Raw genomic sequence first — 18,291 nt, 5'->3', positions numbered from 1 at the left:
CTCTGTCAAATATGGTAATTAAGGAGGCCTCGATCCACAAGATTATCAACCCAAGGTCAATGCAATCTTCTTCATGTAATAGGAAGTGGTATTGTTGCCCTTCTGGTTGAATCCAAACATCTTAAGGAAGCAGAGAAGTTAGATATGAGCAGAGCCTAGTGCGGAATAAGGACTATATAGCAGAGGCATTCAAAGCCTCAGTTACAACTCTTCTCATTATTATACACTCAGTGAAAAGAATAGTGATTTTGTGGAGTGGAGAGCTCACACTCGTCTTATGCAGAGGTTTGAAAGAGTCCTACAGAATCTTCCATCCACATTTTCTCCAACACTATCAGGGCAAAATCCTTATCCCAGGTGATGCAGTGTTTGATAGAATGTTATGGAAAGGGGTGCCCCAATAACTTTTAAATTCCTTTTCAGTTCCTCATGGGTAAGTTGAATCCTGCCTCCCTTCCAAGAGATGATTTATTGCTTTCTGCATCCCACTGTGAAGACTGACATGGAGGGGGCTGGAAAAGGGAAAATTCTGTCTTACTTGTGAATTTTCATTTGAGGGTGCACCATGTCAGACAGCCTGACCCTCCCTCAGAGGATTGCATTATGTCCAATTTTTTTTCTGGCTATTGCTCACTTTTCAAGTAGTTTGGAAAGGGAAGGAGGGTGCTTCTCTAGGAAAACCCTAAATTTCATTTCAAGGCTCTGTTGCAGATGGTTTGAATTAAATAGCACTTTTAAACTTATATAGTATTTTTCAGCTTTGGATGCTGTTAGAGTGAACACTTCCTGAGGCGCGGTTACACACCCATGCTTAGAGCGAAGTCTGGTCTGCTTCTATTTGCCATGGAAATGGAGAAGGTCCCACTCTAAAGACTTTCTGACATGGAAGGTCCTAGAATGAAAACTCACAGGTAAGACAAAAATTTCCTCTCCCCAGTGACAGTTAGGTGGAGTTATAATATCCATCCACTGACTGAACACATTCAGTATCCTTAAAGATTTGCTTCCTCGCTTGCACGTAAATCCTCCCCATATATGCTCCCGTGCCCCATCGCTTGCCTCCTCACCCCACATCTTCTTCTCTGCCCTTTTATAATTCCTTCCTTGAAACTTTATTTACAGAAAGCAGTTCTTCCTGGACATCACAAAAACACTACTCAATGTTTACAACGTGGCAATATACTCCTGGATTTTCTTAGATTCATTCCCCACGCATTAGCCAACTGAATATAACTGAAGATAGTTTTTGATCTGTTACTTTTAATTTTCACAAACACTTACCCAAACATTTTAGGATGATTACTTTGCCTGCAGTACACTCTTCTCTAAGATGAAAAGACATTAGTATTAGCTCCTAAGCATGCTCTTTGGTTTCTCAAATTTCAGGGTTCAAGGCCGGCTTTTGGGCCGATTCCCCCGAATCGGGCCCCGCGCCTAAGAGGCCCCCGCGCTGGAGCCTTTTTAAGTTTTACTCACCCGGCGGTGCTCCAGGTCTTCGATGGCGGGTCCTTCAGTGCCGCCGAAGGCCCAGAGCAAGTGAAGGACCCCCCACCGAAGTGCTGCCGGGTGAGTACAAGCAGGTGTTCCAATCGGGCCCTGCACTCCCTAAAGCCGGCCCTGTCTGGGATATATATCTGGTTTCATATTTCGGGTCTAATTAAAAGAATAGACACTGAATGTTGTGTGAGTGTGCATATATATTTGCATGCAGAAATAAACTGGATGTGTAAGTATGTGCATTTGAATGAGTACATACATCTCAGAATATATTTACAGATGTACAAAGGGCCTGATCCAAAGTCCACTGAAGTCCACTGGAGTCTTTAGTTTGATTTTAATGGGCTTTGGATCAAGCCTCTAATATACATGAACTCTCATTCTTTGGGGAACAAGTAATGAAGCTGCCACTGAACCTGGGTCTCTGCTGTATAACAGAATGAAACACTTATGAAGGCCTACATGTCTGAGAAAAGGTGTAACTTACTGAGAAAATAAGCTAACAAACTTAATCTATTAACAATTCTTATTCCATTACTTAGACCATTTCTATCACCATATATACTCTGATTTGCTCAGTAACTTTTCTCAATTTAACTAAACAATCTGAAACATACCTTAAGTATGATGCATTGTGTAAGGCTATCACTTGATCAGCTGATGACCAATGACTGACAGAAACAAAATGTCTTTGAAACTCCTCTTCGATTGCAGCCACAGGCAGGTAACCAGAACTTATATAACTGGAAAAAACAAACAAACAAACAAAAAAAACCCTATAAACTCAGCTTGCTGATACAGAATTTCCAATAATACTTTTAAATGATTCAGTGGGGTATTACTAAAAGATTCAAAGTAGTAAATATATCAGTCTGATACTAACAGCATATAAAGCAATACAGTCATCTCTCACAAAGGAGGCTATTTGCCTTATCATGCCTGCATGGAACTGCCATTAATATATATGGAAGTTACACACACTGAGAACAGAACAGACTCCCTAATTTGGCAGAGAAAATAGGTTTTACTTCTAATTTTGTACTGAGCTTTTTATCTTTAATTGCTCAGTACATTTTCTGTAACACTAACATAAATTTCTTCTTCTCCCTCTAAAAAAAGACTTAGTTTTTATAGTAGAGGAGATAAAAAAATTGTAACAAGTTTTTTTTATTCAACAAATTTTGCTTTCCTTTCGGTTTACAAATTTTTCTAGAGAAGAGTATGAATTTTTTTTAAAAATTTCTTCAAATAATTCTTTCTCTGTAGATCATTTGTGACTAGCTCATTCTGAATAGTTGTTACTGAAATTCAAGCTGTTTTGGTTATACTTAATTGGACACTAAATCACTTGATGTTTATGTACCTATCAGATATGTGTTTATTTTCGAATCAGTTTGCTGGTGCAAATACTCACTTATTTTCAAATTTTACCTTTAATAAATATTCTACAATAGTCACTTAATTTTTTCAGTTTCCATCAAGTGAAACATGTGCTAGGATATTCATGGGAAGCAAACACAGAAGGGGTGGGAACACAAGCAAAGTGAGTTACTTTAAAAGGTGAATCAAGATTCCAAGGAAACCTTTTGCTGTATTTTCCCTAGCTCTAGGCTGAAGTTTGTTGCATGTGATCTGACTGAATAGAGGTGGACAGTATCTGCTGCATTACAGCTTATAGGAAATATCAGTTCAGTGAAAAAACATTTTGTGGTGAAATTTGAATCTGGAAGTGAACATTCCAGCAGCATGGCACAGCAGGCTCTTATTTCCTGAATGAAGCTGGTCTGTTCAGTAGATAGAGCTTTCTCAGGGGGTGAGTCCAAGCCTGGCAATAATTCCTGCAGGAACTAAGTAGCCCTTCCCACCAGAGAAGTTTATTTAAAATGTCATTTAGAGACTCCCACATTTTTATTCAGTACCTTGAGAAACCTAAGCGTTTACATGTAGCATTTCCATTCCCATCGTTCCAGTCATCTGAGCAGACAGTCCTCCAGGAACCAAAAGTAAACACCTGAAGCACTGCCTTCTTTCCACTCAGCCTGACTGAGGGATTCAGAAAAACATGAAAAGCATCAATAAGAAGTTAATAAAAACCACTGAGAAATCTATCACGTACAAAACAGTGTAAGAAAATCACCATAGCTTCTATATCTCTTGGTTCATTCTGTCTGTGTTACTTGTCTCTTCTGAACACTTGTTTCTTTGAGATAACTCACCTGTATCTTTTTCCAAATAGAAAATTGATTTTCCTTTACCTTCATTACTACTTGACAATACACCAAGGGACACCCAGCAAATGCAGCTTCACCAGTGCAGCCTGACATACCTGGCAAGTCCCCACATAAATGGACATGGATTCAGAACGTTTTTGCCAGAATTCTAGCAGTAATAGAGCGATTAATAGCCTGACTTTCAGAGTTTCTTGGTGAGTGATTGCCATTTTAAATCAATGGGAGATGCATGTGCTCAGAACCTCCGAAAATCAAGCCCTAGCTGAGTAGCTTTGAAGAAAGTAATTAAAAGTAATTGTTGCTATATTAGCAGCATGACATAGTTGTAGGAACATAGTTGTTGGACATGCCTGATCATCACATCAAGCCTGATCTCCCAAGGATCCCTTTGTGGAGATCTCTTTGCATTATCACCTCTGATGGAAGGGATCTTGGGGACTGTGGAGGGAAAATGAAGATACAACGTTGGGAGCTGCAGTGCTTCCTCTACAGGTCACCAGCCATGAGCCAGCACAACTCCCGCTGAGGCAGTGCTTCTAAAGCCTGGGTTCTATGGGCTGGTTAGTAGAAGATTCAGAGTGGGCCCAGAGGGAGATAATACAGCTTGGAGTTGATTTACTTCCTGACCAGATTTTCATGGAGAAGTCCCAGATACTGTGTACAATTCTGCTCTCCCATGTTTAAGAAGGATGAATTCAAACTGGAAGAGGTGTAGAGAAGGGCTACTAGGATGATCTGAGGAATGGAAAACCCACCTTATGAGAGGAGAGTCAAAGAGCTTGGCTTGTTTAGCCTAAGTAAAAGAAAGCTGAGGGGAGATATGACTGCTCTCTATAAATACATCAGAGGGATAAAGACCAGAGAGGGAGAGGAGTTATTTAAGTTAAGACCCAATGTTGACAGAAGAACAAATGGATATAAACTGACTATCAACAAGTTTAGCTTGAAATAAGGCAAAGGTTTCTAACCATCAGAAGAGTGAAGTTCTGGAGAAGCCTTCCAAGGGGATCAGTGCGGGGGAAAATACCTAACTGGCTTCAAGACCGAGCTTGATAAGTTTATGAAGGGGATGATATGAGAGGACTGCCTACAAGGGCATGTTACCAATCTGCAACTGCTAGTAGCAGATACCTCCAATGGCTGGTGATGGGACACTAGATGGGGAGGACTCTGAGTTACTACAGAGAATTCTTTCCCAGGTGTCTGGCTAGTGGGTCTTACCCACATGCTCAGAGTCTAACTAATCACCATATTTGGGGTCAGGAAGGAATTTTTCCTCAGTTCAGATTGGCAGAGACCCAGGGGTTTTTTTGCTTCCTCTGCAGCATGGGGCACAAGTCCGTTGTAGGTTTAAATTAGTGTAAATGGTGCATTCTCTGTAACTTGAAATCTTTAAATCATGATTTGACAAGTCTAGTAACTGAGCCAGAGGTTGGAGTCTATTACAGGAGTGGATGGATGAGGTTCTGTGACCTGCAATGTGCAGGAGGTCAGACTAGATGATCACGATAATCCTTTCTAGGCTTGAAGTCTATGAGTCTAATAGATCCAGGGATGATGCTGTAGAACACAACACATCCCCTGCTTCATCCATTCCTTTCCCCAGTTCTGCCCCATGGTCTGCAGAGCTCCAGCTGAGGAGAATTCACATGGGAAATGGCAGAGCAGAGGCAACATACCCCCCACACTTTCAAGTGGAAAGGAGAGATCAAGGCCTGGATCAGTGTATTATTAGCTGGTTCCAAAATGTTAAGATTAATGTTTCATTCTCTTACTGGCAGGCTGAAAAATGAGAAGGGCAAAACTTTTCTAAAATTGTGTACATGGTTTAGGATTCCAAATCATTAACAAAACAAACAGCATGTAAATGATTCCAAATTACAAATCCACTTATTTGAAAATCAGTCCATCTTTCCTTCACTACCTACTACTGAAATTAGGGTTCTAATTTTCTCCTCAGCTGTTGAAAACATCACAATCAGCTACTATAAAACAGCACAGGAAGGCCCTATTTAAAATAGTTGTGTGGCACCAGAAGTTGTTACAGGGAAATGTTGGAATCTTGAATACATGTGTCACATGTGTGGCAGCAAGGTCAGTCACTGCTCTGAGTTCTCATGCCATCTTGTTGTGCATCACTCAATTATTCATTTCTCTCTTTCCATCTCTCCCTTGAAGTCTTTATAGCACACATTTTGCTATAACATGCCAAATGCTCTGCTGCCAAGAAGAGTTAGAAGTGACCCATAATAGAATAAAAATTACCACAGCTGTATTCATCTTCTCCTCCTTTACAGTTAAAGACACCATCACACCTCGCTGATTGCTGGATACACTTGAAGGACGATCTGCATCGAAACTTCCCAATGCAGTTGTACTGGACTGCCAGAAATTAAAGAGAACACACTAACATGAACACAACAGGATAGTAATTTGTGTGCTGGAAGTATTTTTTTTTCTTACTTTGATTATATAGCCCCAATTTTGTGTTGTTTGTGAAAAGACAACCCTCGAATTCTAGGAATGCTGAACTACAATCTGGAGGTTGCTACACAATGCTGTTAAATTTATCCATTGGTAATGGCAACTATAGTGAAACAGCATTGTTGTCAATTATGGCTCCTTTCCAACTTCTCTAATCCCCAGTTTATGTTTCATTCTAGGGAGAGTTTCTGGGTCTGGTATATATGACTGACTCTGGATCAGCAAAGAAGGAAAGGAGAACCTCCTCAGAACTGCAGTGCTGAGTTGTTTCCTCCAATGTGTATCTCAGCCTTGTAAGTCTATGAATTTTCTGTGTGTGAAGGTTTTGCTCTACCACTAACAAATTCTGTGTCTGCACTTGTGCAGGTGTTACCTTTCAGTTGCAACTAAGCTCATTCTTTTTCCTGTTCCCATCTTTTTGGGTTGGGGGAAAGGACATTAGAGCACTCAAACACAATGATGTCAGTCTTTTGTTAGTATATATGAGAAACATACAGGACAAATATGGCATTGTCTGAAGCCATATCTAGTCTTTATTCCTCAAGCACACAGGCTGCTTAAATGTTTGGCATTTTTTGAATGGGGATCATTTTGTTGAATCACTGACGTCTGTGTTTTCAGTCAGTTATGTCTTCAATTACAGTATTTGCCTTGAAAGTTTCTTACTGTTTCAGGTTTCCCAGTGTGTGAGTGAGGGTTATGCCCATGGTCTCTCTTGTGTGCCAGATCAATTTTGTTCATATCAGGTAAATAAAATTTCAAGTCATCACACCAAAAGGATGTTTTACTTCAGTAAACTATTTTGGTGGCAGTTTAATTCCATTCTCAGTAAGAGACTCATGAAAAATTAAGTGCTTGAATGGTTAATTGAGAACCTAATAAATAACTAATTGTACTCACCACCCAGGCCAATGGCAACTGCTAGGATTACTACAAGTAATAAAACAAGGATAAATGGAAGAAATCTTAGGGAGACTAAAACATGGCACTTCGAAGATGGCTGGGTAGCTCCTAGAAACCAAAAAGAAAAGTGAGAAACAGCCGCTTCTATGAAATAGTCAGACTTGGATTTTCAGTGAAAACATTTTTTAAATTTAAAATAGACTCAAGTAGTAACAGCTCCGTTCAATTTTATGGTATGGCCTGATCCTTTGAAGCACCGACTAACTTTTGTAAGGAGTTGAGAGCACTTGGAACCTTGCAAAGGGTGGTCTGCACATTAGGACTGGATCCATAGCCCATTGAAAGCAAAGGAAAGACTCCCTTTGCCTTTGATGGGCTAGAACAGGGCTGGGCAAACTTTTTGGCCTGAGGGCCACATCTGGGAATGGAAATTGTAAGGCGGGCAATGAATGCTCACGATATTGGGGGTTGGAGTGCAGGCTCTGGCTGGGAATGCGGGCTCTAGGGTGGGGCCAGAAATGAGGAGTTCAGGGTGTGGGACGGGGCTCCAAGCTGGTGCAGGGAGTTGTGGTGCAGGGTGGGTGAGGGCTCCAGATGGGGGTGCGGGCTCTGGGGTGGGGCTGGGGATGAAGGGTTGGGGATGCAGGAGGGTGCTTCGGGCTGGGACTGAGGTTTCGGAGGGTGGGAGGGAGATCAGGGCTGGGGGAGGGGGTTGGGGCACGGGAGGGGGACAGGGATGCAGGCTCTGGGTGGCGCTTACCTCAAGCAGCTCCCAGAAGCAGCAGCGTGTCCCCCCTCCAGCTCCCATGTGGAGGATCAGCCAGGTGGCTCTGCATGCTGCCCTGTCTGCAGGTGCTTGGGACAGGGGCAGAGTGCGAAGCCCCGGGCTGCCCCTACACGTGGGAGCTGGAGGGGAGGACATGCTGCTGCTGCTTCCGGGAGCCGTGCAGAGTGGGGCAAGCCCCAGACCCTGCTCCCCAGTGGGAGCTTGAGGGCTGGATTAAAATGTCAGGAGAGCAGGATGTGGCCCCCAGGCCATAGTTTGCCCACCCCGGGTTAGAATCAGGCCGTTAGTGAGTGGTTAGGCTAAGCCCCACTGAACTCAAAACTTGACTTCTAAACCTTCTGGTTTTCATGATCAGGAAGATAAAAAATATACATCTCTCTCTCTAAAGAGTTAGATGACTCTGAGAAAAGAAAATTCAGAATTGTTTATATAATCAAACCTGAATAAAGTGTAGGATCTACTGAGAATTTTAGAATAGATTATAAAACTCTCAAATGGAGAAATACAATTCTCTTCAAAGAATTAATGGCTCTGAATGTCACTTTTATGAAAACTTCTGCATCTCTCCTGTATCAGCTTAGTACTTCTGACACTCTCTGCTACCATCATCTCTGGCTGGATGCTACATTGTCTGCTGTATTCGGGACAACTGAAATCCAGTGAAGAGGAAGGAGGTGGTATGGGTCCACTTGTGACAGTGAGGAAGTAAGTCTAGCTGCAGCACACTGCATTTCCTAAAGTCTGAAAAATAAAGATCCAGAGCAAAGACTGGAAGTGAATAAGAGATGCTAAAAATTGAAACAGAGGCAGGACAGAATCAAGAGAAGGACAAAATTGGCCAGTGTTTTGGAAGAGATGATAGATAGGCCCACATATAAAGGAGATGGCAGAAGAAAGCAAAAGTACAGGGCAAGAATAAAGCTCTAGATCTTTGGCTTTTGAAGCAAGGCTAATTGGAGCAATAGAGTTAGAAATATAGGTGTAGAAAACTGAACCCAAAATTAGAAGTGATTTTTGCAAATTTGAGCCTCATTGCCTTGGTCAAAGTCACACAGTCAATCAATGGTAGAGGCAGGAATAGAGACCTAGCCTATTCCTGTGAAATGGATTAAAGAGCAGGAATCCATAGCAGTGGATCAACAAGAGAGGCAACAGTTTCCACTGAACATATGGATGGCTTTGGGGGGACGGGGGGGAATTATTCCTATTTCATACACAAAGGCCAAAGCAAGTGTAAATAATGGAAATGTGCCATTTACATATACAGGAGGTCTTCAGTTTTGATTCATGCAGCTGTGCCCACCCTACCCCTAAACCTACCTTTGAATTTTGGATTTGCAAAAACTTGAAGCTCAGACAAAACTGCTGAGTTTCATCCAGTTTCACTCAAACCTGTTCAGTAGAAATTGAGCAAATCTCTTAGACAAGCAAAATGTGAAATCAGGAAATGTTATCTGGTTTCAGGTGTCATAATGAATATTTTGCAGCTGTCTTAGTTAAATAGTCTGTGTGAATTAATATTGCTTTACCTATGACCTTAGGTCTGATTCTGCTCCCACTGAAGTCAATGTGTGTTTTGTCACTGGTTTCAATGGGAACAAGATCAGGCCCGGAGAATGTAACCAAAATGCATACTCTGCTATCCGTGACCTACTCTACTGCATTGCCTTTTTCTAATGATATGGATTTCCAGACTTGGAAGGTTTCATATCAAACATTCAAAATTGTGTCATATCTGAAGTAAAAAACAAATAATCTACTACCCGGATGAAACTATACGAATAATGCAGCCTTGCAAAAGTGTCATGGAAACATATCCGCCCAGGCAAAAAATGTCCTCACCCACTCTCACCCAATGAAGCTAGTGAAAAAAATAAGTGCTACTTTCTCACTAATAAAAAAAAATGTACCCTGTTTGTGTAAGTATAGTTTTGCAAGGCTAAATTACTACATAAAGCAGGGGTAGTCAATAGGCAGACCACAGGCCAAATCTGTTTTCATTTACTTATTATTATCATTGTTATTATTTTTTTCCTCTGGAGTCTGGACCTTGACCAATACATTTGGATGATGACAAAAAACCATTGACTCCCCCTGACTGTACACATTACAAAGGGATGTAGAGTCCCTACCAAGTCCATTTGCACTGGGATCTACTTTTGCTTGTTGTATGCTGAAAAATCTTTTGTAGAAAAAATGAACTTCAGCTCCTGGCAATTTGTCTTCAGTAACAGAGGTGATTTCAGAATGTCCAGTATTGGGATTATTCTCCAGTACCTGGACCAACAAAGAACAGAAGTCACTTTTAAAACCGACTATTCATTCTCCTCATACCACCCCAATGCCTTTCTAGTGGTGATGATTTTTTTTTGTTGGGGGGCCCTGCTTTGAGCACACTTTTGGAATGAACAGCTGATACAAAGCAAATCCAGGGACAGCTTCCAGGCCTGCTCTCTCTTTGCCTCAAAATAGCCTCATCCTGCAAGATGCTGAGCACCTCCTGTGTGTTACTGAGGAGCTCATGCAATTCCCATTGACTTCAGTGAGAACTGGGGCACTCAGCAACTTGCACAGATGGACAGCTAATTAGCAAGCATTAACCAGCAATTTACTGAAACTAAAATGTTGCTCGAGCCTGCCTATAACCACAGTTATTTAGAGTAATTCATTCACCACATCAAGAAATTCTGACAAGCTTCTTCTTTAAATGTCAAGGCATTTTCCACAGGGTGCTTTTTAATTGCTACTGTAAATACTGTAAAGGAAAGTATAAGTTATGAACTGTGCAAAGCCTGCTCTGATCTGTCGGACTTCCCATTTAGCTTATGCTGAAGAACCTTTGAATGTTGTATGCAGATCACAAACTGAAATTAAAATGTAATTCTGGGTAAATAAACCTTACATTTTAAAATTAACAGGAAGGTATAGGATACAGAAAACTTCGGTATCTGATTCTGTAAGCTCTGTACAATCAATGACATAGTGGGTCTGATTCTGCACTCACACTGGTGTAAATCAGGAGTAAATGCTTTAAAGTCAGAGGAGCTAGTGTGCTGTAAATCCAGAATATCAGGCCCAGGAAATGTTTGCCTTGGACAAAGTATAGTTCAGCTTTGCCACCAACTTTTAGGGAACGTAGAATATCTTTTCACCATCTAGCAGAGCATTATCTATCAAAATACAACTTTTCTCTCATTCTCTCAGATATAATAGACATTCCTGGTAACTAAAAATTTCAAGAGGTATTGAATAAATTGCTGTTTTTAGGGCAGAAATAAGGAAAGAGCATACTACTGCAAATGGTTTCTGAACATAAAGAATACCTTCATTGCTACATGTGTTGCTGCTCTGGAAATAAAACAGCATTAAGACACATGACATACAGTTACAAAATGTTGGAGAATCATTATTTACTCTGGTGTAGGGTGTTACTCACCTCTTCTTGAGACGTCATCGTTAAAAACAAAAATATGTTCTTTTTTTCATTATAGCAATAAGCCAGAGGGAAATCTAGTTGTTGTTAAACCAGACCACTCAGGAAATATTTTCATCAAACCACCCAGAATTGCCGGCTCAACCACTGTAACAAATGACATTATTACTGTAGTCTGTGTAATTCAGCCTGGTCATAGATATCAGGTAGCCTAGGATGACATAGCTATGGATACCAGGAAGGCAAAAACTCAGCAACTCTTTTAATCAGTGTAATCAGGTAAGGTAATATTGTGGTATTTGTAAACCTTTTCGTGAACCTGTCTGAGAGGAAACGCTCCAAAGATTAAGTCACAGGTGTGCTTGCTTGTTCCATTTATCCTAAATAAAGTGGCTGGAGAAAAGCATATGCCAGAATTCTGGGCTCTGGTGAATGAGCCCCTCAAAGCTAGTCAGTTTGGCACAGTAGGCCCTTTACCTGGTTGCATTGTTCTTTGTGAATTTGGTGTGCTCTTTGCTAAATGCACCCAGCAGGCATGAGGCAAAGAGCAAACCAAAAGATAGTTCCCAGGATAGATCTGCATTTTAACTATGAAAAGAATTCCACCTCCATAATTTTGAAAATTGTGCACTTGAGCCAATGGGAAAATTCCACATGCTCTAAACTCAGAAGCTCATGGAGCAGCTGAAATGAAAAATCCTGGTCAGAATAACAGTATAGTCATGATCTTGTTTTGATCATCTTTTTTTTTTTTTTCTTTTTTTGACGGGAGGGGAACGGGAGGTTGTGAAGCAAGCTGAAAAGCCATGCTGGTATGTAGAAGTGAAGACAGGGCTACTGAGAGACTGTGGCTTCCCTAATGAGAGTGCTAATATTTTAGACTAGGTTAGTCGCATTTACTAATGATGGGAGAATCTCAAAAGTTTCAGAGGAATCTTATTCAGACTTGGCTCTGCAAGATGGGAGTTGAACTCTTACAAGAAAAGGAGGTTGTACAATATTTCTGATACTTCCTCCTCGTAGTCAGGACACCTTTGTGACAAGAACAGCTTTTATTACCTTATTTTGGCAGGTTTCAGAGTAGCAGCCATGTTAGTCTGTATTTGCAAAAAGAAAAGGAGTACTTGTGGCACCTTAGCGACTAACCAATTTATTTGAGCATAAGCTTTCGTGAACTACAGCTCACTTCATTGGAGGCATTCAGTGGAAAATACAGTGAGGAGATTTATATACACACAGAAATGAAAAAATGGGTGTTTATCATGCACACTGTAAGGAGAGTGATCACTTAAGATGAGCTATTACCAGCACGAGAGTGGGGGGAGGGGGGAAACCCTTTGTAGTGATAATCAAGGTGGGCCATTTCCAGCAGTTAACAAGAAAGTCTGAGAAACGGGGGGGGGGGGGGGGAATAGTTTTACTTTGTGTAATGACCCATCCACTCCCAGTCTCTATTCAAGCCTAAGTTAATTGTATCCAGTCTGAAAATTAATTCCAATTCAGCAGTCTCTCGTTGGAGTCAGTTTTTGAAGTTTTTTTGTTGAAGTATTGCCACTTTTAGGTCTGTAATCGAGTGACCAGAGAGATTGAAGTGTTCTCCAACTGGTTTATGAATGTTATAATTCTTGACATCTGATTTGTGTCCATTTATTCTTTTACGTAGAGACTGTCCAGTTTGACCAATGTACATGGCAGAGGGGCACTGCTGGCACATGATGGCATATATCACATTGGTAGATGTGCAGGTGAATGAGCCTCTGATAGTGTGGCTAATGTGATTAGGTCCTATGATGGTGTCTCCTGAATAGATATGTGGACACAGTTGGCAACGGGCTTTGTTGCAAGGATAGGTTCCTGGGTTAGTGGTTCTGTTGTGTGGTTGCTGGTGAGTATTTGCTTCAAGTTGGGGGGCTGTCTGTAGGCAAGGACTGGCCTGTCTCCCAAGATTTGTGAGAGCAAAGGTCGTCCTTCAGGATAGGTTGTAGATCCTTGATGATGCATTGGAGAGGTTTTAGTTGGGGCTGAAGGTGACGGCTAGTGGCATTCTGTTATTTTCTTTGTTGGGCCTGTCCTGTAGTAGGTGACTTCTGGGTACTCTTCTGGCTCTGTCAATCTGTTTCTTCACTTCAGCAGGTGGGTATAGTAGTTGTAAGAATGCTTGATAGAGATCTTATAGGCGTTTGTCTCTGTCTGAGAGGTTGGAGCAAATGCGGTTCTATCCTGGAGCTTGGCTGTAGACAATGGATCGTGTGGTGTGGTCTGGGTGAAAGCTGGAGGCATGTAGGTAGGAATAGCGGTCGATTTCTGACCTAAAAGTGGCTATTCTTCAACAAAAAGACTTCAGAAACAAACTCCAAGGAGAGACTGCTGAATTGGAATTAATTTGCAAATTGGATACAATTAACTTAGGCTTGAATAGAGACTGGGAGTGGTTGAGTCATTACACAAAGTAAAACTATTTCCCCTTGTTTATTTCCCCCTTCCCCCCCCCCCCCCCATTCCTCAGACTTTCTTGTTAACTGCTGGAAATGGCCCACCTTGATTATCACTACAAAGGCTTTTCTCCCCCCATCCCCTCCTCCACTCTCCTGCTGGTAATAGCTCATCTTAAGTGATCACTCTCCTTACAGTGTGCATGATAAACACCCATTTTTTCATGTTCTGTGTGTATATAAATCTCCTCACTATATTTTCCACTGAATGCATCCGATGAAGTGAGCTGTAGCTCACGAAAGCTTATGCTCAAATAAATTGGTTAGTCTCTAAGGTGCCACAAGTACTCCTTTTCTTTTTGCTTATTTTGGCAGTTCTGCTTCTGGTCATTGCAGGAATTAGGAAGCAGAGGCATTTAAAAAAAAGGAGAAAAAAGAAAAAAACTGTTCAAAAAGGTTCAGTTTTGGTTCAGTTAGAGGCAGGAGTGAAAGCAGAATTGGCTTGTCTACGGATGGAAATGACTAATATTTCTCTTTTTTCCTAGAGTACTGAGCAAGATCATGGGTTTGATCCTCGGCTGCCCTGAGCTCAGCCTCGGAAGACCTGGGTTTGATTCCCCAGTATGCCTGAGGGGAGGCTGTTAGGGAACTAGTCACAACTCCCTGATCCTCAGCCACTAGGACCTGGCGTAAGTTAACGTTTCCTGCTTCAGGTGTGGAGGCATCTTCAACTTGCATCACTGACATGAGGGCCCTCAGGAACCTTACAGCAGTGGAGAATCAGGCATAGCAAAGGATTGCTTTACCATGCCCTCTCCTGTTCCTTGATGACCCTTTCCCTCTCCCAGCCCCTGATATACACCCTGCCCCCCCAGCCCCCCCACCCTTGTGCCAGGAGAGACATGGCAGCACAGGAGGCAGAGGAGATTCAGTGGAGATTCCCCTCATGTGGGGATTTTTTCTGGGCAATCTCTGGCCATTTTAAACTCGCTCTATAGTGTGTAAACTGGAGAGTCTGATATCCTGTCTCTCCCTGCTGCTGAGTCATCAAGGGAATGCTTTAGTTTACCCAGTACATCATTGGTCTTCGTGCTTGATTGCCAAGAGCAGCTCAGGCTGTGGAAGTACAATTTCTCCCATGCTGCCTAACCTACGTGCTTTGAAGCTGACCTGGAGGGGCCACCTTTAAAGGAGAAATTCTATTTCAGCCTCCATACTCATTCAGTTCTTAGCCTGTCTGATGGGGGTGCCAACAAGAGGCCCAGCTGTGGTGCTGGTTCTGTGAGGCGGAAATCTGTCCGCTAAGAACCAGATTCAGACCACCAACTTATTTCACGTGTGCCGCTGGACAACCAATGCATGGTAACAGCTCATGCTCACTGACTCATTACTGCCTTGGGGTGCATTTAAAATGGTGATCTGAAAGTGAGAGATTCAGTTCCCTGCTGTAAGCAAATTTGCACTTACTATGCATTGTGCTATACTGTGGACATATACTAGGTTAGTCTTGTGCTACAGTCTGCGGCAGGCATACAAAGACTGCATATATTTCTTGCCTTTCAACCACCCTAAAGTAAAAGTGCAAAGACTAACATGCTATGAAAACAGGATATCAGCTTTTGTCAAAAAGATCACAAGGGTTTTGAGGTTTTTTTATCTTAGCTGCCTCTCCCTCCCTCTCTCTCTGTCTCTCTCTCTCTCTACTAATTTCTGCCTGTACTGAACATACATTCACAGGAGGAGTGGAAGAGATGGCAGTGGCTGAAACACAACTATATTCGAAGGTCTTGAACAAAGTCAGAAACAGAAGCACTTGTGCTTTACTGGAATCCCTCTTATCTATGGGATTCCCTGCACATACAGCGTGAGTAGTATTTTTAAGTTACCTCAATATATTAAAAGAATTTTCTCATAAAAATTTGAACACAGACAGCTTGCATTTTTAATAGAGAAAACAGGCAACAGCTTGACAGGGATGTTTCTGTATGTGGATAAGATCTTCTGCTTTGGGCTTAATTTATAGCATTTTGTGGCGTATTAATCTTATCCTAAAAAGAACCTACAGTGCATCCATTTATTATATCTAAATCTAAAAACTATCCACTTTTGGGTTGAGAGATTGTAAAATGTATTAAACACTTGATGCACTCAGTTATCTCCCACAGGATTACCAAAAACGAGTCACATTTTTCATTCATCACTTTTGCTGTAACGCAGTTAAGTTTAAAGACACCTTTTAGCCTATGCTGGGTTCTACGACAAAGCAAAGGCATCTTACCATATGTACGACATTAGAGACTGGGTTTATTTTTCACAAGACATTGTCTTCCTGTTTTTAAATATATAAAACTATTCAATATAACTGTCATTTTTACTCTTTTTATTCCATAAAGAATTTTTCTCAGTTTAGGATCATGTTAAAAAATTACATGCCAAAGGGAAGAGGGGAAAATAGTAGCTCCATGAAAAATACAAATGCTGTCCTCAGTTATACTGGCAACCCCTGTGAGGGAGCAGTGTAACTGTGGGCAGAATTTGACTCTGCATTAAAGAAAAATGCAGTATTAAGGTCACTTTTCCCCCAAACATCTTCAGATGGGATAAGCACATTTTATGTGAGATTTTCAAAGGGATATGGGGGAATCTAGGTCCTCAACTCAGTGACAGTTGGGCAGTTTAATTTTCCTGTGTGAAAATCTCATTCTTCAAAAATTTACTCCCTTTCCTGCAAATTCCTTAATGTGTGTGTGTGTGTGCATGTGTGAGAGACAGAGAGTGAAATAAGGATCCATCAATGTGAATTTAAAACTGACTATAGTACATCTTCATAATCTGTTTTTATATATATATATATATGTTGGCTTCTTACTGAAAATAAAACCAACCAGTGAAGCAACTATGTCAGTATCAAAAGTATAGAATTAATTTTCTAAAGAGCCCTCTATTTTCAGGTGCCAGCTTTAGACACCTTGGGCCTGACTTCAGACGTACTGAGTTCCCATTACTCCCATTATATGTCAATTGAAATTTTGGGGACACAGGTCTTCTGAAAATCTGGCTCATGGTCTTTCCCATCGGGCATCCCAAAACTGAGATACCCAAAACGAGTGTCCAGTTTTGAAAATTTTTGGCTCTGTAGTCTAAATTCTTCAAATCTTTAAAGCACAGTGGTGCTACCTATGGACTGTATTTGTGTTTTCTAGTGTAAAGGAAACAGTTAGATAAATAGTCAAAGTGTTGAGCAAGTTTGGATAAAATTTAAAAAGTAGCCTGGATTTTTGCCTAAAATTTGAATCGAACAACTTTCTGAGCTTAGAAACTTTGGTTATTATTTTTAAACCTTTTGCATGTGTTTTCAGTTCCTGATTTCAGCCATTCAGCATTCCTGGCCTGGCCCAAACCAGTACTCATTGTTGTTAGCATTTCCAGACAGGGATCTGATAGTTTATTCTTCTTCTAAAACAGTACTTTAAAATATATATATTTAAGATATCCTGATCTTACATGATTCAGAGCTGCAGTGCCATAATCTCTTTTACACTAAGGCCCCTTTACATGGAGCAGTTTAAAGGAGCATTCGTGTAAATGGGAATCAGGCAGAATCTCAGCAGCATGTTAACCCCAGGCTTAGAGTACTCATTGTTATTAGCATTTCCAGACAGGGATCTGGTAGTTTATTCTTTTTCTAAAACAGTACTTTAAAATATATATATTTAAGAACTCTTCTCCTTTCTGTTTGAATGATCTTTGTAGACCTAGGATCCATTTTTGCATTAAATTGCCTTATTGTCTACTATTTGCTTTGTGGAAGTGCACAGGAGCCCTAGTCACAGGCCAGGATGCCACCGGGCAAGGTGCTATACAAACACAGAAGAACCCTAGTTGCTGCTTCAATAAGCTTAAAGTCCTAATATGAGCTGAGACAACAGATAGATACAGACCGGCACAAGGAAACAATGAGACAATGCTGATTGGTATGGTAGGCAGAGGTCTCAGCACCCCAGCTGCCTAGCCATCTGTCAAGTTTTCTATAAGCCTAATGGCAAAGGATAGTTTTAAGGAGGAAAATGAAGGAAAACAATGATTTGGCTTTGTAGATGTTGACCGGGAGCATTCCCAAGAGTTGGGGGTTGCATGGGAGAAAGAACAAAAGCTCATTTGAAAATTGACGGAGGATGGCATTGGCAAAGAGAAGGCAGGAGCTGACCTCTTGATAGTGTATGGGAGATGATAGGTAGGGTAGGGATCGCTGCTGAAGGGCCTTGGAAGTGAAAACAAGTTGCTTATGCGTGATGCTATGGAGAAAGGGGAGCCAGTGGAGGGAGGCAAAAAGAGGGGTGACATGATTAAAGCAACCAGTGATCTTCACAGCAGCATTCTGAATGGATATGAGTGGGTAAGATTGCATTTGTCAAGGCCAGAGAGAAGGATGTTGCAGTAATCAAGACACGAGATGATGAGAGCCTGGATGAGAGTGTTGGCGGTGAGGACGGATGAGAAAGGTCATACCTTAGAGATGTTGTG

At 41.4% G+C, this 18,291-nt stretch overlaps 2 protein-coding genes across 6 annotated transcripts in view; one reads left to right on the top strand and one right to left on the bottom strand.

Annotated features, from left to right (window-relative positions):
- Window positions 1-18,291, bottom strand: part of TMPRSS3 (transmembrane serine protease 3) — a 73,500-nt gene that overhangs the window by 22,380 nt on the left and 32,829 nt on the right. For all 3 annotated transcript variants that reach the window (XM_073359813.1, XM_073359827.1, XM_073359817.1), the window contains 7 exons: window positions 11,339-11,482; window positions 10,035-10,179; window positions 7,113-7,223; window positions 5,994-6,110; window positions 3,417-3,540; window positions 2,115-2,240; window positions 1,282-1,325 (listed from right to left, as the gene is read on the bottom strand). In XM_073359813.1, the coding sequence (XP_073215914.1) occupies window positions 1,282-1,325; window positions 2,115-2,240; window positions 3,417-3,540; window positions 5,994-6,110; window positions 7,113-7,223; window positions 10,035-10,179; window positions 11,339-11,356 (685 nt within the window). In that variant the 5' untranslated portion in view covers window positions 11,357-11,482. The remainder of the gene's footprint in view (window positions 1-1,281; window positions 1,326-2,114; window positions 2,241-3,416; window positions 3,541-5,993; window positions 6,111-7,112; window positions 7,224-10,034; window positions 10,180-11,338; window positions 11,483-18,291) is intronic.
- UBASH3A (ubiquitin associated and SH3 domain containing A) overlaps window positions 14,399-18,291 on the top strand; it is a 39,518-nt gene continuing 35,625 nt past the window's right edge. For 2 of the 3 annotated variants that reach the window (XM_073359800.1, XM_073359781.1), the window contains exon 1: window positions 15,466-15,631. In XM_073359800.1, coding sequence (XP_073215901.1) covers window positions 15,519-15,631 — 113 coding nt within the window. In that variant the 5' untranslated portion in view covers window positions 15,466-15,518. Of the gene's footprint in view, window positions 14,457-15,465; window positions 15,632-18,291 lie in introns of those variants that run through there. The other variant, XM_073359790.1, reaches the window with a different exon arrangement.

This window comes from Lepidochelys kempii, chromosome 1 (genome assembly GCF_965140265.1).
Source record: "Lepidochelys kempii isolate rLepKem1 chromosome 1, rLepKem1.hap2, whole genome shotgun sequence".
In the NCBI taxonomy this organism is placed as follows: domain Eukaryota; kingdom Metazoa; phylum Chordata; order Testudines; family Cheloniidae; genus Lepidochelys; species Lepidochelys kempii.
The sequence above is the reverse complement of the archived record's forward strand: the minus strand, read 5'-3'. Positions and strand labels throughout refer to the sequence as shown.